Genomic DNA, 26,474 nt, shown 5'->3' on the forward strand with positions numbered 1-26,474 from the left:
TGCATCTCACTGACGTCAACTTGGTCAGGAATCTCTGACGCCAAAAAGGCAGGATTAGGCAAACAGCTGTAGGCTGCCCAGTCGCCTGACCTAGGGGCCGGACTTAGTGTTTCTATTGGTCAGTTCCCCCCGGGGCTGGCCGCGCCCTCGGCGTGGGGGCGTGCCTTTCCGGGCGTGGGGCGTGTCCTCCCGGGCGTGGGGGCGTGTCCTCCCGGGCGTGGGGCGTGTCTTCTCGCCCAGGATGCGGGGGGGAGGGGGCCGGGCGTCCGCCATCTTGGATTCCGCGGCGGCGGCGGCGGTGGCGGCGGTGAGGCGCCGAGTGGAGAAGTTGCGCTTCCTCCCCTCCCCCAGCCCGGTGGCGGCGGCCCCTCCCACTGAGGGTGGCGCAGCGACGGTGCCATCGCGACCATGGCGGCGACTGCGGCCAACCCAGGTGCGGACGCTGGGGGGACTGACAACCGCGCAGGGCCGCGGCTGGGGGTGGTGGGGGAGGGGCGCGGGGCGGCGCCGCGCTCGGGGGAGCTGGGGCGCGGGTGGGCGGCGCGGGGCCGCTGCCAGCTGACGTCCCCTGGCGCCGCGGACCTGGGCACAGTGGTTCCGTTTGCTGCGAGACTCAGGACCTGGGCTGTAGACGTGGGTCTCCATTCCACAGTTGGAAAACTTGACATTTTAAATGGAAAACTCGGTGCTTTGAGTATCTGCTCCGATTCCCGTGGCCTGGAACTCCCACCCTCCACCCACCCCCTCGGGCTATACTTTGAAACTTGGAGTTGATGTGTTTCAGCGTAGTTAGCCTGCTCGCTGCTGAAGGCGGAGGCTTGGGGTTCGGGTAATGCGTTCAGGACGGGTCTTTTCGTCCAGATCCCAGGTTTGAATTTTGTTAGGTCCAGGTGGAGCAATTCCTATTCTTTCAGAAAAAAAAAAAAAAAAGGTCCTGTGCCATTTGTCTGCGGACGTCCTCTTGTTTGCTTGCTTCTTTTTTCTTTCTTTTTACTTATTTTGAGGCAGGGTCTCACTCTAGCCCCAGGTTGACTTTGAACCACTGCAGTCTCCTCAGTCTCCTCTCAGCTTCCCAAGCAATGGAGTTACCAGGCGTGACCCAGCACACCTGACTGTCCAGTCCTCCTGTATTTTTGGTTGTGGGCCTAACCTTTAATAGCTGAGCCACCTCTCCAGCCCTGTCCAGTCCTCTTTACTACTACATTTACTTAGGAAGTTTCATTTTAATACGTCTAATTTACCTTGCCGTTCTCCGATAAAGTAAATCAATTATTTTCCAGAAATCTGTATCTTGACAGCCTTTTAGAAAACAAGGGTTTTTGGTTGTTGTTTTAGAAAACAACACATTGAAATTTAAGTTTTACTTAATGTCTGTGAAAAGCTGTATTGTATTTCAATGACAGGATTTTTAATATATTATGTACATATACAATAGTTGAATCACTGCAAAATGTACTATTTTTTCCATTATTTCTTGAGATACATTTTTTGTTGTTGTTGATGGTCTCTACTTAGCCCTGGCTGTCCTGAGCTCACTATGTAGGCCAGGCTGGCCTCAAACTCACAGAGATCATATGCCAATATCAGGTTTGTTTTTCTTAAACATTTTTTAAGTTTAAAATATTATGTATATGGGTATGTTAACACATGAGTGCAGGTGTGGGAGGAGTCCAGAACAGGGTGTTGGCTCCCCTGGAGCTAGTTTCAGGCAGTTGTGAGCCACATTGCTGGGAACTGACCCCAGGTCCTACAAGAGCCACACATGCTCCTAACCGCTTAACTTTCTCTGAATATCAGGATTTTTGTTTTTTAATAATCTTAAGTTATTTTTTTTAACATTTAACATTTTAACATTTTTAACATTTTTTAACAAATAAATTGTCAGGATTCTATTGTTGTAATTTTTTAATTATAGAGCTGAATATTTTCTAGAAAATGTTAGGGAAAACCAGACCTTCTAGTAAAATAGCCCATGTCTGATTTAGAGAATAAACAAGATTTTGAAGAGATCTCATGGTGTAAGATCCTTGGATCTCTGTGAGTTCCAAGTCAGCCTGGTCCACACAGAGAAACTCTGTCTCAAAAGGAAAAAAAAAAAAAAGTGCCAGTGATGAACAAATTGAGCTGTGTGGGTGACTCCCTTATTTGTTCTGTTTTAGTCAAGTTACCTGAATGACAATCTCCTGATCAGATTTTCAATTCCTGATCAATATTAACTGAAGTCTCTAAGCAGGAAATAGTAATCTGTTGTTTTTTTCTGGGTGGGTGGGATTTTTGAGAGGCTGGTCTGTGTAGCTTTCTATGTAGGTCAGGCCGGCCTTGAACCTGCAGTGGTCTTACTGCTTCTTCAAGACCTGTAGCTGTGTGTGCTACTGTATATAAACTAGCATTTAAAAAAAATAAAATGAAGAATCTTTTTTAATGAAACAACTGATTTGTTTGTTTGCTTTGGTTTTTCGAGACAGGGTTTCTCAGTGTAGCACTGGCTGTCCTGGACCTTGCTCTGTAGACCAGGCTGGTCTCAAACTCATGGAGATGTGCCCACCTCTGTGGCCCAAAGGTGCTGGGATTAAAGGTGTGCGCCAGCACTGCAGTTGATTTTGTTTATTGTCATTTGGTTGCTTCCTTCAATTTTGAGATTGCATTTTGTTTGGTTTTTGGATATGGTATCTCTCCAGTGCAAGACAGGAAGACAGGAGACTGTGGGACCATGGGAGGGAAAAGAGCCCTTTCACAGTCTGGCTGGAGACATTGCAGCACTTGCTTAATGCCTTTCTCTTTCCCAACTGTAAAATTTCAATTTTCTAGAAGTATCACCAGGGACTGACTTTGTAGTAAGTACAAGGGCATGTTCTGAGCCCTTCGTGAGCCCCGCCCAGCTCATGAGTGGAGAGTCATCCTAGGTACTTTCACAGCTACAGGAGGACCAGGCCTGAACGCTAGTCCTTGCATAGGTATCTGAGTTCAAGGCTATCCTGGTCTGCACAGGGAGTTCCAGGCTACATAGACCTTGTTTCAAAACCAAAAGCCAAGCCTGGTGTGCAATGGCGCACGCCTTTAATCCCAGCAGAGGCAGGCAGACCTCTGAGTTCGAGGCCAGCCTGGTCTACAAAGCGGATCCAGGACAGCCAAGGCTACACAGATAGACCCTGTCTCAAAAAAACTAAAAACAAAAGCTCCAAAACAAAAACAAAACAAAAAACCCAACAAAAAACAAAAGCCAAACCAAGCCAACCAACCAACCAACTAACCCTAGAAGTGTTAGGAATAGGTTCTTAGCAAGCCTTTGAGAATTAACCTGGGGATCTTTAGGAGTTGTAAGACACCAGCTGCTGCTCTGCTGTGGTAAACCCATACTCACGCTGTAGGGTGTCTTTTTTCCTGAATGGCTTTTCTTTTTGATTTGTGTTTAAATCCTTGTGCTTAAAATCTCTATTGTATTTGCTTTTAAGAAGCTTCAATTTTGCATCATCCTGGCTGGTCCTGAAATCCTTCTCTGAATACAGTCAGGGATCCTAGGCAGGGAGCTCTCCAGGCTCCTGTTAGTGACTGCTGAGACACCCCTATGTAGCCCAGGCTGCCCCAGCCTTGTGCCTAGTACAGCTGACACCCCTATGTAGCCCAGGTTGCCCCAGCCTTGTTCTGTTACAGCTGACACCCCTATGTAGCCCAGGCTGCCCCAGCCTTGTTCTGTTACAGCTGACACCCCTATGTAGCCCAGGCTGCCCCAGCCTTGTTCTGTTACAGCTGACACCCCTATACAGCCCAGGCTGCCCCAGCCTGTGAAGTGCTGGGCATTACAGGCAATGGGCATAGAGCCACCATGTCCAGTGAGACTGACCCGCTGCTCTCGCCGCTGTCTTTCCACATTGTGTACATGATAATTAAGTCAGAAAATAATGCCTTTTTGTTGTTGTTTTCCCCCCTTTACCCTTTTGTGTCAAATAGAGGATATGTTGTGGACTTTTTGAATTTTGTAAAATTAGATTCATGACTGGAGGGACATAGGATGGGAAATGTATTATGTTCAATGAAAAGAAAGTAAGTGGTTATCGTGTCCAAATTTCCTGCTTTCTTGAGAGCAGGCCAGCCTGGAACTCATTATGTAGGCCAGGCTGTCCTCAAACACTGTGACGCTCCTGTGTCTGCCCCTCGCACAGCCATATGGGATTACTCTGGCTGATTTCTTTAGCTCAGTTTTAGGAACATTGATTTTTTTTTTTCTCCTCTATTGCTGCTCAAGTAAGCTCTGATTATATAATTTTTGAAATTCTTTCTGGTTTTATCTTCAAATGCCTGGGTTTCTTTTAAGGTAGTATTGTGTGCATATGTGTGATTTGTTGCTCATGCTGTGCTGTGCAGTGTGGAGGTCCGAAGACAACTTCTTGAAGCTGGTTTTCTCCTGCTCGTGCCTGGGGGCCCAGTTCTTGGGCAACTGAAGCAGGAAGATTGCACAGGGCGCAGGCAAACAAACAAAAAGAGTTTTCTCTTTGAACTTCACTTAAGTTAATAGTTGGGGTTGGAAACGTGCTTGTGGCTTGTGCATGCTGACTTGTCCTGCGTTAGGTGATGCTGGAGAGACAGTGGTTATGAGGGAGTCCAGGTTCAGTTCCCAGCACCCACGTGGCTGCACACAGCCATCTCTACCTCCAGCTCCAGGGGATCTAGTGGGCATCCCTGGCTCTTTATTTGTCCTTTTCAACAAGGTCTCATGTTGCTCAGGCTGACCTGGAGCTTTGCTTTGTACCTGAGGATAAGCAGGAGTTCAGCCCTCCCTCCTCTACCTCCCGGGTGCTGGGGTTACAGGTGTACAGCACCACACCAGCCAGGGAAGAAGTGCGCATTCAGTTATTCAGTGTTAGCTGTGAGTATTGGGGACACACGTGACGGTCAGAGGACTGGTCAGCTCTCTCTTTCCACCCGTTGGGTCCCGCAGATTAAACTGGTTCTCAGGCTTTTGTAGCAGTTCCTCCCTGAAGTTACTTACTTAAAGGGTTATGTGCTCGAGTGCTTTGCTTGCATACAGGTGTACCTCATGCAGCCAGGGCCCCAGAGGCTGAGGAGGCATCCGGTCTCCTGGAATGGGAGTTAACGGCTGTTTGTGAGCCACTATGAGCTTGCTAGGAGTTGAGCCCAGGTCCTCCGCCTGTGCTTTTAACGGTTGGCCAAGAAAAAAAGTTAAGTGTAACTTTTATCTGTATAAATTAGAGCTTTTAAAAGCTTCCGTACGTTTATTTACTTTTTTTCAGATACAGGAAAACAAAAAATCAGGCAGTGTGAAATTTAGATGTCAGGATACTTTTATTTTGGTCACACTGGGGACTGAACCCATGTTCTTGTGATAGGCACTGAACTGCATCCCTAGATATGTATCTGAGTATCTGCACATACCACATACATGCAGGAGCCCAAGTAAGTGCCAAGAAGAGGGAAATCCTATGGAACTAGGTTTAAGGTAGCTGTGGGCTGCTGTGTAGTTGCTAAGAACTGAACCTGGGTCCTCTGCGAGAGCACTCTTTTTTTCTTCTTCATTATTCATTTGTTCATTTTACGTCCCAATTGCAACCCCTCCTCCCTCCCCCTCCCAGTCCCGCCCTCCCGTGCTCTACCCACCCTCACAACCCCTGCCCCCTTTCCCTGCAGTACCAGCCCACTCTGTCACATCAGGTCCCACAGGACTAAGTGCCTCCTCTCTCACTGAGGCAAGGCAAGGCAGCCCTGCTAGGGAAACATCCAGAGGGAGGCAGCCCTGCCGCAGTTGTCAGGGACCCATTTGAGGACCAAGCAGCCCCTCGGCTTCCTATGTGTAGGAGGCCTAGGACCTGTCCATGCGTGCTCTTGTGGTTGGTGGTTCAGTCTCTGTGAGCCCCCAGGCCCAGGTTAGTTGGCTCTGTAGGTCTGATTGTGCTCTGGCTCCTTCAATCCCTCCCTGACTCTTCCACGAGACTCCCTGAGCTCTGCCTGATGTTTGGCTGTGGGTCTCTGCATCTGTTTCCATCAGCTGCTGGGTGAAGCCTCTCAGAAGACAGTTACGCTAGGTTCCTGTCTGCAAGGATAGCAGAGTATCATTAATATTAAGTGTTAGAGGTTGGGACTCTCCCATGAGGTGGGTCTCAAGTTGGGCCAGTCATTGGTTGGCCATTCCTTCCATTTCTGCTCCATCTTCTATCCCTGCACATCCTGTAGCACTCTTAACAGCTGAAGCATCTCTTGAGCTAGCCAACCTGCGCTTCCAACATTTTACTAGTTAAGTTAAATGATGATTCTCTTTTTCTTTTTCCAAGACAGTGTTTTTCTATGTAGCCCTGGCTGTCCTGGAACTCACTCTGTAGACCAGGCTGCCCTTGAATTCAGAGATCTGCCTGCCTCTGCCTTCTGAGTGCTGGGATTAATGGCATTCAATGTCACCACTACCTGGCATAATTTTTAAACATGTTCTCACACTATAGCTCAGGCTGATTTGGAACTCAAGTGTTAGCATTACAGGTGTGAACCATTACACCGTGTTCCCTTGTAAATATATGTATGCATAGATCCATATGGAGGCCAGAGGTCAGTTCCTTAGCATCGTCAACTTTATTTTTTTGGTGTTTGTGTGTGTGTAAGGAGGTGGGAGGAAGTTATAGTATATGTACAGGTATAGGTAGAGGCCTTGGTTGTTCACTGCTCTGCCTCTCTGCCTTGAGGCAAGGTCTCTCCCTGAACCTGGGGCTTGTGTAGTTTGGTAGGCTGGCCATCCGCAAGCCTTCCAATCTTCCTATCTTGAACCGTCAAAGTTCAGGGGTTACTGGTGGATGCAAGATTGTACCAGGCTTGTTATGTGGGTGCTGGGACCCAAGCTCAGGTCTTCAAGGTTGTGTAGAAAGTACTTTTTTTTTTTTTAAATTTATTTATTTATCATGTGTATAGTGCTCTGCCTGCATGTACACCTGCAGGCCAGAAGAGGGCATCAGATCTCATTATAGATGGCTGTGAGCCACCATGTGGTTGCTGGGATTGAACTCAGGACTTCTGGAAAAGCAGACAGTGCTCTTAACCTCTGAGCCTCTCTCCAGCCCCCATAGAAAGTACTGTTAATTACTGAGTTATCTTTTGTTCCAACCCCCACCCCACCCCTGCCCACCTCATGGTTAGTGAGCCCCAAGGGTCTCCGGTTCAGATTTCCCAGTGTTGGAATTACAAGTAAACAGTACCGTGCCTTGCCTCATGATGTGGTTCAGGAGGTTAATATGGACCTTACTGCTTGATTGGCAAGTCTCTAGAAATTGTGTTATCTCCCTAGTCCTTTGTTATATATTAATTTTTAAATTAAACACTTTGTTTTGTGTATGTGAGTATTTTGCCTGCATGTATGTCTGTGTACCGTGTGAGTGACTGGTGTCCAGAAAGGTCAGAGAGGTGTTGGTTTCCCTGCTGTTGGGGTCACAGATGGTTGTGACCTGTCCTGTGGGTGCTGGGAGTTGAAAACAGATCCCCTGGAAGAGCAACCAGTGCTCTTAACTGCTGAGCCATCTCTCCAGCCCCCAAAGCTTTTTATTATTATTTTTAAACAATGAACTGTTTTACCAACTAAGCAAAAATACAAGAAACCTTTTGTATTTGAGGATGGTCTCATTTTGAGTAGGCTAGATTGGAACTGGGGATGACTCTGAATCTCTGATCCAACTGTTGTGATTGTCCTTGTAGGCACAACCATGCCTGGCTTACACTGGCCTAAGGATGGAACCCAGGCCTTGGCGCATGCTTGGCAAACATTTTACCAAACCTCAATTGGTGTATTTTTTTAAAGAAAGATTTATTTATTTATTATGTGTACCGTGCTCTGCCTGCAGGCCAGAAGAGGGCACCATATCTCATTATAGATGGCTGTGAGCCACCATGTGGTTGCTGGGAATTGAACTCAGGACCTCTGGAAGAGCAGCCAGTGCTCGTAACCTCTGAGCCATCTCTCCAGCCCTAGCAATAGATTTGTGGTACCATTTCTCTCTCTCTCTCTCTCTCTCTCTCTCTCTCTCTCTCTCTCTCCCTCCCTCCCTCCCTCTCTCCCTCCCTTCTTCCCTCCCTCTCTCCCCTCCCCCCCTCTCTCTCAGATATTAAGAAGTGAAGACTTATGTCAGGCGTTGTGGCCTTGCATCAGTAAACAAACAAACAAACAAAAGGCTGGAAAGTGGCTCTGTCTTCAGGAGCACTGGCTGCTCTTGCAGAGGACTCAGCTTGGTTCCCAGCGCGCGCGCGCGCACACACACACACACACACACACACACACGGTGCCATTCCAGCAGATCTGTTGCCTGCTCCTGGCCTCCATGGGCACCAGGCATGTTGCATATATACATGCAGGCACCTCACTCACACACATAAATACAAACCAGAAAAGTTCTTTGATGTTACAATAGTATAAAGAATCTTGAAAAACACTTCTGCTAGGGCTATCTAGTGTTTTGCCAGCTATGTAACTGGTTTCATTTAGATAATATAATAATAAAAGAATGTCATTAAGGCCCCTTTGGAAACGCACGGCATGAACTCAGTGGCACCCGAGCCAGCTCTCCCACCCTCAGCTGGCGGGCCCCGCTCCTGTAACCCCTCAGCTGTCAGGCCCTGCTCCTGTAACCCCTCAGCTGTCAGGCCCCGCTCCTGTAACCCCTCAGCTGTCAGGCCCTGCTCCTGTAACCCCTCAGCTGTCAGGCCCTGCAGCTGTAACCTCTCAGCTGTCAGGCCCTGCAGCTGTAACCCCTCAGCTGTCAGGCCCCGCTCCTGTAACCCCTCAGCTGTCAGGCCCTGCAGCTGTAACCTCTCAGCTGTCAGGCCCTGCAGCTGTAACCTCTCAGCTGTCAGGCCCTGCAGCTGTAACCCCTCAGCTGTCAGGCCCTGCAGCTGTAACCCTTCAGCTGTCAGGCCCTGCAGCTGTAACCCCTCAGCTGTCAGGCCCTGCAGCTGTAGCCCCTCAGCTGTCAGGCCCTGCAGCTGTAGCCCCTCAGCTGTCAGGCCCTGCAGCTGTAACCCCTCGGCTGTCAGGCCCTGCAGCTGTAACCCCTCGGCTGTCAGGCCCTGCAGCTGTAGCCCCTCGGCTGTCAGGCCCTGCAGCTGTAACCCCTCAGCTGTCAGGCCCTGCAGCTGTAACCCCTCGGCTGTCAGGCCCCGCTCCTGTAACCTCTCGGCTGTCAGGCCCCGCTCCTGTAACCCCTCAGCTGTCAGGCCCCGCTCCTGTAACCCCTCAGCTGTCAGGCCCCGCTTCGTAACCCCTCCGCTGTCAGGCCCTGCAGCTGTAACCCCTCGGCTGTCAGGCCCTGCAGCTGTAACCCCTCGGCTGTCAGGCCCTGCAGCTGTAACCCCTCGGCTGTCAGGCCCCGCTCCTGTAACCTCTCGGCTGTCAGGCCCCGCTCCTGTAACCCCTCGGCTGTCAGGCCCTGCAGCTGTAACCCCTCGGCTGTCAGGCCCTGCAGCTGTAACCCCTCGGCTGTCAGGCCCTGCAGCTGTAACCCCTCGGCTGTCAGGCCCTGCAGCTGTAACCCCTCGGCTGTCAGGCCCCGCTCCTGTAACCTCTCAGCTGTCAGGCCCCGCTCCTGTAACCCCTCAGCTGTCAGGCCCCGCTTCGTAACCCCTCAGCTGTCAGGCCCTGCAGCTGTAACCCCTCGGCTGTCAGGCCCTGCAGCTGTAACCCCTCAGCTGTCAGGCCCTGCAGCTGTAACCCCTCAGCTGTCAGGCCCCGCTCCTGTAACTTTCTGGGTGAACTGCTTGAGTTGCTGGTTTGACAGGGTGTGGATATGTGGTTCAGGCTGGATTTAAAACACTCCCTCTTCCTGCCTCAGTCTCCCAAGTGCTTAAAAGATGGACACTGGAGCCTCAGCTGGACAGTGAGTTCAAGGCCAGGCTCTGGGCTCGATGAGTCTGCCTCAGCTTCCCCAGGACCAGGTTATACTATGACCTGCCATGCCTGGCTAGATCCCTCTATTTTTAGGAATGCTGTCTTATTTTCCACAATGACCTCAGTAAGTAGAGATCAGAGAGCGAATACATTGTAAATAAGACAGCCCCGTCTCTGAGAACGCTTCAGTGCCAGCAAAGATCTGTGAGGTCTGAGGCCAGAAACTTGTACAGTTGAGACCCTGTCTCAAAACAAAAACAAAGAGTGACAACTCTTCTCATTTTACAATAAGGAAGCAAATCCAGAGAAAGAAATGAACATATTTATTTAAGCATTTATTATTTTTTCTGTGTGCCAGGCTATGCTTTACTATTTTGTTGGTTATTCATTATATTATTTATTTTTAAAATATTTATTTGCTTTATGTGTATCTGTGTGCCTGAGTATATGACTGTATACCACATGGGTTTAGAAGCCGTTCATGTCAAAAGAGGAGGACTTTAGGGTTCCTGGGCCTGGAGCTGCAGGGGCTATGGGCCTCTGTGCGGTGCTGGGACTTGAACCCTGAGAGAGACAGCCAGTTCTCTTAACCCGGGGTAGCTCTGCAGTTCTTACTCTTGGTATCATCAAGTGTCTTCTACTTACTTAATTCCAAATAAGTTATAAATTTAAAAAATTTACATCTCTTTACATCATCTTTTAACTTATCTATTTTCCTTTCTCATTTTCACTGCAGTTGGATGACCACAAGTAGGGTTTTGGATTTTGTCTGTTTGTTTTCATTTTGTTGTTATCTTGTTTTTGTTTCTTAAAGATTTATTTATTTATCCACCTGCATGCCAGATCCCCCTTCGTGTACCCCATTGTATCACTAGGTATAGTGGGCTCAAGGCCAGCACTTCATGCATGACAGGCAAACACCTAGCTGAGCTACGTGAATTCCAAGTCAGCCAGGGGTAGGGTGAGGTCTGGTCTTTAAAAATAAAAAAAATGGGCCAGGAATACAGTTCAGTTAGGAGAGCTCTTGCTTGTCAGGCACAAGATCCCAGTTCCATGCAAGCCCCACCTTCCCTCCAACCACCAGGTAGTTTCTCAGCGGGGTGTGGTGGTGGCTTACTGGGTTTTGCCCTTCCTTCCTTCCTTTCTTTTTTCTTTTTTTCTTTTTAGCTTTTCGAGAGAGGGTCTCTCTGTGTGGCCTTGGCTGTCCTGGACTCGCTTTGTAGACCAGGCTGGCCTCGAACTCACTCAGACCCTCCTGCTTCCGCCTCCCGAGGGCTGGTATTACAGGTGTGTGCGACCAGGCCCGGCTTCTTCCTTCCTTCCTCTTCTTTCTCTGAGACTGAGCCTTCCTCTGTAACTCAGCTGGCATGAAGCCTCCTGTGAGCTCGCCGTGACTCTCTCACCTCTGCCTCCTCAGTGCTAGAGTTACAGGCCATACAACTGATGAAGGAAGGAAATTCTGGTCGGACAGTTCCCTCAGTTCACTGCTTTTTTCATATGCATTTATTTTGTTTTATCATTTTTTTTTTTATGAAGAGGAGCCAGTATTGTGGATTGATAACAAACCTTAAGTCCAGACACGTAGACACAGTTCCATCAACTTTGCTGTTTCCTTTTGACGCAGGGTCTTAGGATGTAGCTCTAGCAGGTCTGGAATTTGCTGTGTTGACCAGGCTCAAAATCCACCTGCTTCTGCCTCCTGATATTAAAGTCATGTACCACCACACCTGTAATTTTGTTTTTAAAGTACTAATTTTGTGTGTGTGTGTGTGTGTGTGTGTGACTGTGTGTGCGCGTGCAGGTGCCCTTGGAGGTCAGAAGAGGTGTTGGTTCATCTGGTGCTGGAGTTACAGACTGAGCTGCCTTATCTAGGGAACAGAATGAGTAATGTGTGCTGCCGACACATGCATGGCTGCATTAAGGTCTCCAGGGCCTCAGACCCAGGGGAAATTGACAAAGGCATTGCCCATATGGACCAGATGTGCATGGCTGGTACCTTCACTCTATCGTATACTTTTGTTTTGTGTACGTGTGCATATCTGTGTATGTGCTTGGAGTGTAGTGGCCTGCCTGTGGCTGTGAGCTGCCCAGCATGGCGCCTGGAAGAGAACGCTGCGTGAGCAGCACATGCTGCCTTGCATGTAGGTTAGCGTGTTGGAGCCCTTTTCATTTGAGACTTGGACTCATTCATTAACTGTGTTGTTTCCTCTCCAAGTTTGTAGAGATTTTCCCCTCTCTCTCTTTCTGGAACTTGGTATGAGGGGGTTGAACTCTGCTCCTTTAGTGCTGGGATTCAAGGTGTGTGCCGCCACGCCTAGCTCTAGACGTTTTCAGTCTGTCTGTGTCTTAGCGTGCTTCAGCGACACTTGAAAAGAGTGCGTGTCTGTGTCGGGTGCTTCTTTAGGTTCTCAGCTATTCCAGTTAAGGCTGCTTCCTTCCATTTTGTTTTAGATTTTCTAATTGTTGTTAGAGAGAGATGTTCAAACCTCCAGATACGGTTTTTTCTTTTACAAGTGCATTGCTGTGCTGTTGTAGGTGGACTCTCACTCTGTAATGTAAAGTGTAGGTGTAGGTAAATTATTTGCTGTCTTATCTGATTTATTTGTAAATACATCCCTTTCTTTTCTCTCTCTCTCCTTTCTTTTCCCAACATTGATTTATTATGTATACAGTGTTCTGCCTGCAGGCCAGAAGAGGGCACCAGATCACATTTCAGATGGTTGTGAGCCACCATGTGGTTGCTGGGAATTGAACTCAGGACCTTTAGAAGAGCAGTCAGTGCGCTTAACCTCTGAGCCATCTCTCCAGCCCCCAAATATAGCCATTTCTGTAACCACAATTTTAGGAAAGAAGCTTAGGCTCTCATTGTCAGCTGGCTCAGTCACTTAGGTGAAGAAACAGATCTACTCATTGTGGCCACTTGGAAAAGGAACAGATAAAAGGGTCCAGTGACCCCTGTTACTGACCTGAGCGTTAGGTTTAATTAGGCCAGCAGGCAAGAGGGTAAGCCGCCCTGCACACAGCGTCTCACTGTCTCAGGTGCCGTTAGGCAGATGAGTTAAGTTGTTGCTGGGCCAATTTGCCTTCTACAAGATTGTTCATCTGGTGTAGCCCTGTTCGTCACAGGTAATTGTTCTCATTTGGGGGTAGCCTGCTGTCTCCTCTTAGGCGTGCTGTCAGTGCCTTAGCTCGTTTTTGCAGAGGAAAGGATTTATTTCGGCTTATACTTCCACATCTACACCACAGCCCCTCACTTAAGGAAGTCAAGGCAGGGCTCAAGCAGAAGCCATGGAGCGCTGCTGACTGGCTTGCTCCTCGTGCCTTGCTCAGCCTGTTTCCTTATAGCACCCAGGACCACCAGCCCAGGGGTGGCCTTGCCTACAGTGAGCTGGGCCCCCCATATTCATCACTAAGTGAGAGAGTGCACCACAGGCCTGCTCGCACACCAGTCTAGCGGGAGCATTTTCTCAGGTGAGGGTCCCTCTTCCAGTGACTCTGGCTTGTGTCAAGGTGACATGAAGCCGTCCAGCCTAGCCTTGAAGCCTGTAGCAGCCCCACTTTCCTTTGATCAATGTGTATGTGATGGGCTTTGTTTGTGTGTGCGTTTGAGGCAAAGTCTCATGTAACCGAGGATGACTTCGGCCTCCCAGCCTCTGAGTGCTGGAATTATCGGGGTGCGTCAATACACCAGGGACTCTAGCATGCTAGGCAATCACTCTAGTGGCTGAGCCATACCCCCAGCCCCACATTGTGAAACAGGGTAGGTCCCTTTAGTAAGTTTTTGATCTCATGCATAAAAGACTCAAGATGCTAGAGAGATGGCTCACTAGTTACAAGCATATATTGCTCCTGCAGAGGACCTGCGCTTGACTCAGTGCCCACATCCGGTGGCTCACAACTGTCTTGCAGTGCCCTCTTTTGGCATCAACAGGCAAACAAACATCTGCCCTCAAATGTACACCTCCCCCTAACCCCACAAATAAAAATAAAATCAATCCTTTTTAAAAAATGCACTCAGCCAAGCAGTGGCGGTACACACTTTGAATCCCAGCACTTGGGAGGTAGAGGCAGGCAGATCTCTGTGAGTTCAAGGCCAGCCTGGTCTACAAATCTAGTCCAGGACAGCCAGGGCTACACAGAGCAATCCTGTCTTGAAAAACAAAAACAGACAAAAACAAACCAACAAACAAAAAACCACCCCAAAACAAAACAAGAACCAGGGCTGGCAAGCTGGAGCTCTCGTACTGTCTGAGGAAGGAGCTGTAAAGAAGACAACAAGGAGAAAGTCACACCCTAAACAGCACCTTGGAGGGCAGCTGGACACGCCAGAGGACGGCAGGTGGACAAGCCAGAGGAGGGCAGGTGGACACGCCAGAGGAGGGCAGGTGGACACGCCAGAGGAGGGCAGCTGGACACGCCAGAGGAAGGCAGGTGGACACGCCAGAGGAGGGCAGGTGGACACGCCAGAGGAGGGCAGGTGGACACGCCAGAGGAGGGCAGGTGGACACGCCAGAGGACGGCGGGTGGACGCGCCAGAGGAGGACAGGTGGACACGCCAGAGGAGGGCAGGTGGACACGCCAGAGGAGGGCGGGTGGACACGCCAGAGGAGGGCAGGTGGACACGCCAGAGGACGGCGGGTGGACGCGCCAGAGGAGGACAGGTGGACACGCCAGAGGAGGGCAGGTGGACACGCCAGAGGAGGACAGGTGGACACGCCAGAGGAGGACAGGTGGACACGCCAGAGGAGGACAGGTGGACACGCCAGAGGAGGACAGGTGGACACGCCAGAGGAGGACAGGTGGACACGCCAGAGGAGGACAGGTGGACACGCCAGAGGATGGCGGGTGGACACGCCAGAGGAGGGCGGGTGGACACGCCAGAGGAGGACGGGTGGACACGCCAGAGGAGGGCAGCTGGACACGCCAGAGGAGGACAGGTGGACACGCCAGAGGAAGGCAGGTGGACACGCCAGAGGAGGGCGGGTGGACACGCCAGAGGAGGGCAGGTGGACACGCCAGAGGAGGACGGGTGGACACGCCAGAGGAGGGCAGGTGGACACGCCAGAGGAGGGCAGGTGGACACGCCAGAGGACGGCGTGTCAGAGCCTGCCACCACACTGTCCTCTCATGGCCAAGAGGGCTGTGGGTGCAGATTTACTTATTTCCGTACTTATGAGACAGTCTCACCCTGTAGCGCAGGCTGGCCTAGAACTCACACAGTAGCCCAAGCCGGCCTAGAGCTCACTGTAGCGCAGGCTGGAGTTGGTAGCCGTCCTCCTGAGTGCTGAGCTTGCAGACAAGAAGCTCTGCACTTGGATGGGAATATTAGTGTTGTTGGGTTTAGCTTTGTAGTCAGTCAAGAGTTGTTCTGGGTGGCCTAGGACTCCAACTGTGTCTAGAATCATAATAACTAGCTGCGCTAGTGTTGTTGTTAGTCTACTGTCTAGTTTGTTAGCTTTGGCTAGGAAGGAATAAGTAGCAGTTTTGAATTATGTCAATTTACCTTTAAAATTTATGTGAATTCTCACGTGTGTGTCGTACACCAGAGGAAAGCCTCAAGTGTGCTCTTAGACGAGTCTGCTTTGTTACTTGAGAGCTGCAGCTTGGCAAGTAAGCTAAACTGGCCAGCTTGTACATCAGTGCTGGGGATCTGAACTCACGTCCTAAGGCTTGCGTGGTAAACCCTTAACTGTCTGAGTCATCTGTCTCCTTGACCCCAGTTTACCTGTCAGTAAAGGCTGATTTAGGTTAATTTGAAGTTCATATCATTGGCTCATTTAAAATTTTCTTTGCATTCTTTTTTAGAGAAAGTGTGTATGTGCTCATCCTAATGAATGTACAGCGGTCAGAGGGCAGCCTGCCTGCGTCGGTTCTGTCCTTGTGCCATGTAGGCCTTGGGTATGGAGCTCAGATTCAGGCTCCTCCTGGTCAGGCGCAGTGGCAGGCTCCCTTACCCGCTGAGCCGTCTTTCTAGCCCTCAAAACGTGAATTTTCAGAAGTTTAATTAGAACATGTACTAGAATGTATTACTTGTGTTTTTCATTTTTTGTCTTGATTCTGTAGGTTTATACTTGTCAAAGTTAGCAATTTCCAGCCAAACACAGTGGCGCACGCCTTTAATCCCAGAACACAGGGAGGCAGAGGCAGGTGGATCTCTGGGAGTTCTAGGCCAGCCTTGTCTACAAATTGAGTCCAGGACAGCCAAGGCTGGTTTCCCCACCCCTAACCTCCACCCCCACGCCCACCCCCAAATGTTCTTTTAACTGCTTGCTGCAGAATTTTTTTTTTTTTTTTGAGACAGGGTTTCTCTGTGTAGCCTTGGCTGTCCTGGACTCACTCTGTAGACCAGGCTGGTCTCGAACTCACAGCGATCCGCCTGCCTCTGCCTCCCGAGTGCTGGGATTAAAGGCGTGCGCCACCATGCCCGGCTTGCTGCAGAATTTTTATCATGGCTACTTGTAAAACTTTTGTTAGACAATTCTAACATATGATTTATCTTTTTTGTTTGTTTTTTGAGACAGGGTTTCTCTCTGTAGCCTTGGCTGTTCAGGAACTCTTAGAGGTTGTCCTGGCCTCGAACTGAGATCCACCTGCCTCTGCCTCCCAAGTGCTGGGGTCACAGATATTTGCCACCAGGCCTGGCTTGAGCAGTATTTTCTTTTTTTCTTAGAAGTCAGTTCTCTGTTCACCATGTGTGTGCTGAGTACTGGGTTAGGGTCATCAGAGTTGTCCACCATGTGTGTGCTGAGTACTGGGTTAGGGTCATCAGAGTTGTCCACCATGTGTGTGCTGAGTACTGGGTTAGGGTCATCAGAGTTGGCTGGAAGCCAGAATTGGGGGTGCTTCCCATCATGATGACCCTGCTGTGCTTTGGCTAGCTGCCGTCAAGATGCTGATTGTTGATGATACTCTTCTCTGACAGAAATGACATCAGATGTGCCATCGCTGGGTCCCACCGTTGCTTCTGGAAACTCTGGAGCTGTGATTCACAGTGGAGGGTCTGCTGTGCAGAGGGCTGGCAAGCGGCGGCCAGGGTGAGTGTGGATGCTCATCCTCATCCTCTATCCTGTACGATCAGTTGGATTGACGTAGTGGCTGCCTCTCGTCTGCTCCTGGCCTTACTTTGATTGTTTACTATGCTGCTGTCACATAACTCTTAGTCCCTGGATCTTTCCTTATTTAGGCTTGCTATTTTATGTAAATTTCTTTAAAAATTTTTTGTATAATTTGAGTAGAAATATAGCTGTAAAGAAAAAGATGAAAGTTTTGCCTGTTACTTCTCACTTTATTCTCTTCTTTTTTTTTTTTTTTTTTTTTTTTTTTTTTTTTTTTTTTTTTGGTTTTTCGAGACAGGGTTTCTCTATGTATCCTAGGCTGTCCTGGACTCACTTTTGTAGACCAGGCTGGCCTCGAACTCACAGCGATCCGCCTGCCTCTGCCTCCCGAGTGCTGGGATTAAAGGCGTGCGCCACCACGCCCGGCCTCACTTTATTCTCTTCTTAGCTCATCATAGAATCAAGTATTTCACATGCAGTGTTGACTTACATTACTATATCACCTTTATATATTTCACATAAAAATTTCTAAGCAGCTTAAAAGTTGCTTTCCATTGGTGTGTCTTTATTGATAAGCAGGTTAAAAAGACAGAACGAAAATTGTCTGGAAGGTAAAGGACCATGGCAAAGAAGGATTTCACTGTTGTTTAAAAAAAAAAAACAACAAAAAAAAACCTGTTGGCTTTCCTTAAGCTCTGTGTCTGCATCCTCAATTTTTATTTTTGCTTATTTCTTTTCTAATTTATTGATACTTTCTTTGACTTGGAATGCATAATGCATTTAGTTTCAGAAGTAAGTGACAGAATCGAATGTGACACTGAAGTAAGACTGCTGACGGACTCTAGAGACAGGCGAGACACACCCCTGTGTTCAGGTTCTTAACGTCCTGATAGTCACTGTGTGACCTCATACAGGACAGGACGGCAGAAGTAGGTGAAGTGTGCTGGCTCAGTGACGCTCAGTGAGGAGCTGGAGACCGTCCTGGGTTATACAGTGATACTCTAACTCAAAATAAGACTAAAAGTAAACAAAACAAATTAACCCAAAACACGCAACAGATATGTCAAGTTACAAAAATGGAACAAATGCCTAACATTTTAAAAAAGATTTATTTATTTATATATATATATATATATATATATATATATATATATATATATATATATATATATATATATATATCTCGTGCTCTGCCTGCATGTACACACACAGGCCAGAAGAGGGCATCAGATCACATTATAGATGGCTGTGAGCCACCATGTGGCTGCTGGGAATTGAACTCAGGACCTCTGGAAGAGCAGCCAGTGCTTTTGACCTCTGAGCCATCTCACCAGCCACTTAAAAACAAAAAACAAAAAAACAAAAAACCAACTGTATACAAACACTACTTTTGGTAAAGATTGAGAAAAGTTTTTAAAGAAGACTGCTTTAGGGCACTGGCTCTCAGCCTTCCTACTGCTGCAACCTTTTATTGCAGTTCCTCATGCTGTGGGGACCCCAACCATAAGTTGGTTGTTGTTGTTGCTTCTTCATAACTAATTTGCTACTGTTACGAATCATAATGTAAGTATCTGATATGTGACTCCCAAAGGGCTTGCAACCCACAGACTGAGAACAACTGCTTTTCGGCCAGTGAGACAGCTCAGTGGCTGAAGGCACTTGCTTGTGAGCCTAGTTATTTCTGCTTGATTCCCCTAAACTCACATAAAGGTAAAAGGAGAAAACCAACTCTACCAAACTGCTCTCTGCCCTCTACCTGAGTGTGCACTCAAACCCACAAACACGCTGAGCTTGCAGATGGTTAGATGGATGGATAGATGGATACAAACATAGATAGATAGATACATAGATAGATAGATAGATAGATAGATGATACATAGACAGGTGGATAGATGATAGATAGACAGGTGGATAGATGATAGATAGGTAGATAGATACATAGGTGGGGTTTTTCTTCTTGTTGTTTTCTGCTTTGATTTGTTTTGTTTTGTTTTTAGAAGCACTTGGGATAACAGGTACTATTAAATTCACTTTTTGCTACTAAAATTAAAAAAATATGTGTGAGGAGTGGGGACTGGGGTTCAAACCCAAGGCCTTAGGTATTCTGGGCTAATAATTTTTAAAGGTTTATTTGTTTGTGTACTTGTGTATATAAGCACTCTGTTGCATGTGTGACCCCATGACAGAAGAGGGCATCAGATCACGTTACAGAGGGTTGTGAGCCACCATGCGGTTGCTGGGAATTGAACTCAGGACCTCTGATCAAGAAACTAGTGTTCTTAACCGCTGAGCCATCTCCCCAGCCCTAGGCTAGTAGTTTTATCACCGAGCTAATTTCCCTAGCCATTGCCTGATCTTGTTATTTTGTTTTTTTGTTTTTGCAATAGGATCTTGTCTACCCTAGCTCTGGGACCCATGATTTTCCCCTGAATGCTAGGATTGTGCTTAGTACCACTATGCTTTGCAGAAAAATACATGAAAAGAAATCTTGAGTTTCTGAGAGACGGCTCAGTGGAAGCTGAGTTCAGAGATCTGAGTTGAGCTCCTAGCACTCATTTCATGGCTCAGAACCATCTGTGACTGTAGTTCTAGGGGATCTTTTCTGGACTCTGGCACCTGCGCTCGCATGTGCATATACCCCCACACAGACACATGATAAAATGAACTCTTTTAAGAAGTCATAAAAGATGGTTTCTTTAATATTAAAAATACACTTTTTAAAAGTGTTTGCTCTTTTGTTTTGTAACGAAGCCTTTTCACTTTTGTTATTTTGGCATAGCTCCCCTGCAGCCCCAGCTCGCCTGTGAGCATGTTCTTGGTCCCACTTCCCGAGTGTTTGGAAACAAAAACATGTGAGCAGCAGCACACCTAGTGTGCGGCCGTCCACCTGGCCTCGCACTCGTCACCTGCGGCCTCTGCTTCCATGCTCCCGGACCACAAGAAGGACACTGTGCCTGGTGTGGTGCTGTAGCTCCTGCACCTGAGACAGGCAGTGAGGTCAGCTTGGTCTACACAGTGGTTTCCAGGACAGCTGGAGCTATGTAGAAAGACCTTGTCTCAGAAAAACAAACTAGCGGGGCATGGTGGCGCATGTCTTTAATCCCAGCACTCAGTGAGCCAGAGGCAGATGGATCTCTGAAAGTTGGAAGCCAGCCTGGTCTACAGAGCAAGTCAGGACAGCCAGGGCTATAAGAGAAACCCTGCCTCCAAAAACCAAAACCAAACCAAACCAAAAACAAAATAAACAGACCCCAAAACAAACCCCACTCTCACTTGTTATATATATATTAACACTTATTTACTTATCACTCTCTGTGTTTGTGTAGGTCAGAAAACAAGTTGTGGGGCTTCTTCCTTCACTATTTGGGTCCCAGGGATGCTACTGAGGCCTGTAGGCTTGGGCGCAAGTTCCTTACCTGCCTGGCTCTCCCTCTGGCCCTTTGTCCTGTAACTGTCTGGGCTGAAAGGCTCCTTGAGGGTATTTTTGTTTTTAACACATGTCCCGCAGTCCTTTGTGTGTGCGTGTGATCTTGCTCTCTTCTCTCCTTGACAGGGTCTGGCTAGATAGCTTAAGCTGGCCTTGGATTTGCCATCCTTTTGTTTCTACTCGCAGAGTACTTTGAGTTAAAGGTATGTGCCACCAAGGCTGGCCACTTAGCACAGTGACTGGAGTATATTGTATATTACATTTTTAGACAGACAACTCTCTATGCCGTCTTTCCTTTATGTAATGTCGTTGCTTCGAAATGTTTCAGAAAACTAGAACAGGGTTTAGAGTAGATCATAAAAATGAAAAATAGATCTCAGGATTTTTTTTTTTTTAATAAGGCAGAGTCGCATGTAGCCCAGACCAACGATATAATCAAGTAGACCCTGAACTCCTGACCATCCTGTCGCCACCTCCCATGTAGAATACGCCTGACTTTAGTTGGATTATAGGCACGTGCCGCCATGGCTGACTTTAGTTGGATTATAGGCATGTGCCGCCATGGCTGACTTTAGTTGGATTATAGGCATGTGCCGCCATGGCTGACTTTAGTTGGATTATAGGCAGTGCCGCCATGGCTGACTTTAGTTGGATTATAGGCATGTGCCGCCATGGCTGACTTTAGTTGGATTATAGGCATGTGCCGCCATGGCTGACTTTAGTTGGATTATAGGCATGTGCCGCCATGGCTGACTTTAGTTGGATTATAGGCATGTGCCGCCATGGCTGACTTTAGTTGGATTATAGGCATGTGCTGCCGTGGCTGACTTTAGTTGGATTATAGGCAGTGCCGCCATGGCTGACTTTAGTTGGATTATAGGCAGTGCCGCCATGGCTGACTTTAGTTGGATTATAGGCATGTGCCGCCATGGCTGACTTTAGTTGGATTATAGGCATGTGCCGCCATGGCTGACTTTAGTTGGATTATAGGCATGTGCCGCCATGGCTGACTTTAGTTGGATTATAGGCATGTGCCGCCATGGCTGACTTTAGTTGGATTATAGGCAGTGCCGCCATGGCTGACTTTAGTTGGATTATAGGCAGTGCCGCCATGGCTGACTTTAGTTGGATTATAGGCATGTGCTGCCATGGCTGACTTTAGTTGGATTATAGGCAGTGCCGCCATGGCTGACTTTAGTTGCTGTTTTTTGCCCAGCTGTGACACTATGAAAACACGTAGTATAGATTGGTTTTGCTTCTGCCCACTTCTTTCCTTCTACTTAGGTGAGTGCGTAGGCGTGTTGTGTTAATAATATGTTTTATTTTCTTAAGATTCTGTATTATCAGTAGACTTAGAATATCTTTTGTTGCCTCTCCCCAGGCTGGATTTTGATGATGACGGAGAAGTGAACAATAAATATTTGAGGTAAGACTTTTGTTTTGTTTTTAAAGAGACTTCTGAACAGTGGAATAGAGGGCTGGTTGGCTGGTACTGGGGGTGGGGAAGGGGTAACAGCCATTCCACCAAGCCTCATGGCCGACGTTTGAGCCCCAGAACCCACGTTGCTGAAGGAACTGACTGCTGCAAACGTCCTCTGGTCTCTACAAACTGGCTATGGCATGTGCACCTTTCACGCTTACAAAAAATAAATAAGTAAATGTCACAAAATTATTTTAAAATCAGTGGGCTAGGAACGTAGCTTGGTAGAACGTTTGCCTCCCTTGCTAGGGGGGCCAGTCCTCGGTACCAAAAAGGTTATTTATGAAATGCATTCTGCTATTTTAGAGCTAGCACTTCAGAGAAGAGGGCACAGAAAATTAAAAGACCTTCCATAAGCCAGTCATATGTTGATTTATGGCTTTAAAAAAATAGCAGGGTGGGAAGGTAGCTCAGGGGTTAAGGGCTTGACACGCAAATCTAAGGCTAAATAATAGTTACATAAATACCAAGTGGGCATGGCAGCCTGCTTATAATTTGAGCCTTAGAAGGTGGAGTCAGGAGAACCCCAGAGCACGCTGGCATAGAGAATAATTTTATCTGCAGGTTCTGAATTGGATTGATGTGCATTCACATGACCATGCACCCACACGTGTGAGTGCTGAGTTTGTTATGATTTTATTTTATTCTCTTCTGTCCCATGAGCCCTGGTGGTGACTAAACGATTCTCCTTGTCGAGTAAGGTAGAGGAGAGGCAGGATCGTTCCCACATCACCCACACACGTGTGCACCTCCACACACATGTCCGTACACATGCTATGCACATGCAAACATGCATGTACACACAGGTGCAAAATAAACACGTGAATTGATTAGTTCTCTCAAGTCTGTGGATTGACTGAATCTTGCTTGGCTTCATGGTAGGACTGTGTTCAGCAGTCTAGTTGGTTAAAAGTTATACTCAGCTGGCTTAGCTTCACTCTCTTGCTCTCTCTCTTTTATTCTTTCTCTGTCTCTCATTGTCTGTCTGTCTGTCTCTCTCTCACTCTCCATTCCTCTTCCATCCCCCAGCACCATCGTCTTTTCTTCAAACAGGGGAGCGTGTGGTGATGGCTGTAACACACAGGGCAAGTCTCCGTGTGCACAAACCTCTGCTTATGTGACTTTGATTTTTACTAATGTCTCATTGGCCAGAGCAGCTGTGTATTTGTGTCCTGAGTCACTATTGTAGAGGGCTCCAGGAGGGTGTGGGTGCTGGAAGGTGCAGTTTGATGATGCTCTGCTCTGTCAAGCTCCTCTTAGGTAGCAGGAGTTAGATACTTCATGTGCTGATGTGGTGAGGCATGGCCCCGGGCAGTACAGGTCGGCTTCAGGCTTGATGTAGCCTCAGATGGTGTGGTGGGAGTGTCCCCATGGGCTTGATGTAGCCTCAGATGGTGTGGTGGGAGTGTCCCCATGGGCTTGATGTAGCCTCAGATGGTGTGGTGGGAGTGTCCCTATGGGCTTGATGTAGCCTCAGATGGTGTGGTGGGAGTGTCCCCATGGGCTTGATGTAGCCTCAGATGGTGTGGTGGGAGTGTCCCCATGGGCTTGATGTATCCTCAGATGGTGTGGTGGGAGTGTCCCCATGGGCTTGATGTAGCCTTAGATGGTGTGGTGGGAGTGTCCCCATGGGCTTGATGTAGCCTTAGATGGTGTGGTGGGAGTGTCCCCATGGGTGCTGGAATACTTGCCCCCAGTTGGTAGGCGTCTTTGGGAAGAATTGGGCCTGTGTGGCTGTAGTGGAAGGTATGTCTCTGGGGCGTTCCCCATGAGCTCTCGGCTGTTGCTGCCATGTGCCTTTTCCTCCCTGTCTCTGGGACTGGCTGCCTAGGAGGCACGGCCCGTAGTGAGGTGGGCCATCCTCACCAGTCCCTGCCCACAGGCCACCTGATGGAGACATCATCTCCGTGGAGATTCCATCTTCTCAGACATGTCTAGGTTTATGCCAAGTTGACAAAAACCTACCACCACAACAATGAAAGTAATTCTTCTTGACACTTGGTGGCTGTCCTGGACTGCTGACCAAGTGGACCACAAACTTACAGAGGTCCAGCTGCCTCTGCTTCCTTGCTGAGATTGAAGGTGTGCTCTCCTACCCTGGACTCACACTGAATCATCATCTTCTTCTTCTTCTTCTTCTTCTTCTTCTTCTTCTTCTTCTTCTTCTTCTTCTTCTTCTTCTTCTTCTTCCTCCTTTTCCTCCTCCTCCTCCTCCTCCTCCTCCTCTTCCTCCTCCTCCTCCTCCTCTTCTTCTCCTCTTCCTCCTCCTCCTCCTCCTCTGCCTCCTCCTCCTCTTCCTCCTCCTCCTCTTCTTCTCCTCTTCCTCCTCCTCCTCCTCTTCCTCCTCCTCCTCTTCTTCTCCTCTTCCTCCTCCTCCTCCTCCTCTTCCTCCTCCTCCTCCTCCTCCTCCTCTTCCTCCTCCTCCTCCTCCTCCTCCTCCTCCTCCTCTTCTTCTCCTCTTCCTCCTCCTCCTCCTCCTCTTCCTCCTCCTCCTCCTCTTCCTCCTCCTCCTCCTCCTCCTCCTCCTCTTCTTCTCCTCTTCCTCCTCCTCTTCCTCCTCCTCTTCCTCCTCCTCCTCCTCCTCCTTCTTCTTCAATTTTATTTTAAAATTTTTTTTGGTTTTTTGAGACAAATTTTCTCTGTGATAATCTTGACTGTCTTGGACTCACTTTGTAGAGTGGCCTCGAACTCACAGAGATCCGCCTGCCTCTGCTTCTGCCTCCCCAAGTGCTGGGATTAAAGGCATGGGTCACCATGCCCAGCCTGATACTGCATCTTCATAAATGTGAAGAAGGGGAAATATTTCACTTTTTGGCACTAAGCAGACTTTTTTGTTGTTATTGCTAGGTTTATGTATTTTTATTTAGTGTCTGGATGTTTTACCTGCAAGTATGTCAGGGCGCCACATGCATACAGTGCTGGCAGAGGCCAGAAGAGAGTGTTGGGTCCTCCGGAACTGGAATTGTAGATGATTGTGAGCCACCATATGGGTGCTGCTATTATGGGGTATCCACTCAGACATGGATTTAATCGAATAGAGAAGGTCTCTTAGCTGGCTGGCAGGTACACAGGGTGTCTGTGATCCCAGTGTAACCCCGAGCCTTCCTCAGATGAGCTTCTAAGCACAAAAGCCATGTCCTGGCTTGACAGACTTCAGTTGACAAGAACAGAGGCTGGAGCGATGGCTCAGCGGTTAAGAGCACTGTCCGCTCTTCCACAGGACCCAGGTTTGATTCCCAGCACCCACATGGCAGCTCACAACTGTCTGTAACTCCAAGATCTGACACCCTCACACAGACATACGTGCAGGCATAACACCAATGCACATAAAATAAAAATAAATAAAATTTAAAAAAAGAACAATTAGCCAAAGCAGAACTACAGAAACAAAAATGAAAAGTTAGTACATTTAGAGACTTTCCCAGAACTATGGGCTTTGACGGTTTAGGCTTGTGCCGTCTGCATGCGGAGTTTCACAGCCCGAATGACTCTTCCATCATGGAGTCAGTTATGCTAAGGTCTGAGGTCCTGGTACACTGGGAACTGAACCCAGGTCCTCAGCAAAAGTATCCGCTGCTCTTCATAACTGAGTCATTTCTCCAGCCCTCAGACAGACATTTCCAAGCAGCTCTGCTGGGAATGCTTTCGTTAGAGAACCCTTAGCCACAGTACCACGTGTGCATGAACGGTGTGGACGTGACTGGACAATTGTTGGATCAAAGTATTGACCCTGAGCTCCTGCTTCCACAAAGTCCCGCCTGTAACACTTGGTCCTTGGCAGATCACTACAGGACTGTGGGTTCATGTGACTATAATGGGAGCTAGAAAATTCTTATTACCTACCAACATAGCTATTATAACTCAGGTGCAAAGAGTGCATCGTTGAAGTGTGTGGTGTTAGTATACATGATGTTGGCATGTTGGTGTTGCTAGTTGTCTTACAATGGAGCACATACATATGTATAGTTAATAACACTTGATTATAAAAAGATGACTCCCTATGTATTTACTATGTTATAGTGCTTATTCCATTTGCATTGTTAGTAACTGAGCACAGGGCTTACTGAATGCTAGGCAAGCACTGTATCATTGAGTTATCTCTAACCCCTATTATTATTTTAGAGTGTGCTCCCCCCTTTTTGGGTTTTGGGTTTTTTCAGGACAGGGTCTCTATGTGTAGCCTTGGCTGTTCTAGACTCACTTTGTAGACCAGGCTGGCTTCGAACTCACAGTTGATCCACCTGCCTCTGCCTCCCGAGTGCTGGGATTAAAGGTGTGTGCCACCACCGCCCGGCTTCCATTAGCTTTTTTGGGAAGACTTTTAATTGTTTTGTGTGTGTGTGTGTGTGCGTGCACATACACACACACACACATACATACACACACATGTACACACACACACACACACACACACACACACACACACACACACACCTGAACCTGGGTTCTCTGCATGAACAACAAATGCTCTTAATCGTTGGTCCATCTGTCTACTTAAGTTAATTAGTCTTCAGGTAGGTATGGTGGCATAATCCCACTACTTGAGAGGCTGAAGCAGCAGTGTCGCTGTGAGTTCAATGAAGCCTGAGCTGCATAGCAAGATGCTGTCCCAGGAATATGCACAAAAGATTAAAGCCTAGGATG

At 48.1% G+C, this 26,474-nt stretch overlaps 1 protein-coding gene across 2 annotated transcripts in view; it reads left to right on the forward strand.

Annotated features, from left to right (window-relative positions):
* The first annotated feature begins 238 nt into the window (after positions 1-238).
* The window catches only part of ARNT (aryl hydrocarbon receptor nuclear translocator), a 60,300-nt gene continuing 34,064 nt past the window's right edge, over positions 239-26,474 (forward strand). For both annotated transcript variants that reach the window (XM_084769772.1, XM_084769773.1), the window contains exons 1-3: positions 239-433; positions 16,791-16,902; positions 21,732-21,776. In XM_084769772.1, the coding sequence (XP_084625898.1) occupies positions 409-433; positions 16,791-16,902; positions 21,732-21,776 (182 nt within the window). In that variant the 5' untranslated portion in view covers positions 239-408. The remainder of the gene's footprint in view (positions 434-16,790; positions 16,903-21,731; positions 21,777-26,474) is intronic.

This window comes from Acomys minous (genome assembly GCF_964271855.1).
Source record: "Acomys minous genome assembly, chromosome: 19".
NCBI lineage: Eukaryota > Metazoa > Chordata > Mammalia > Rodentia > Muridae > Acomys > Acomys minous.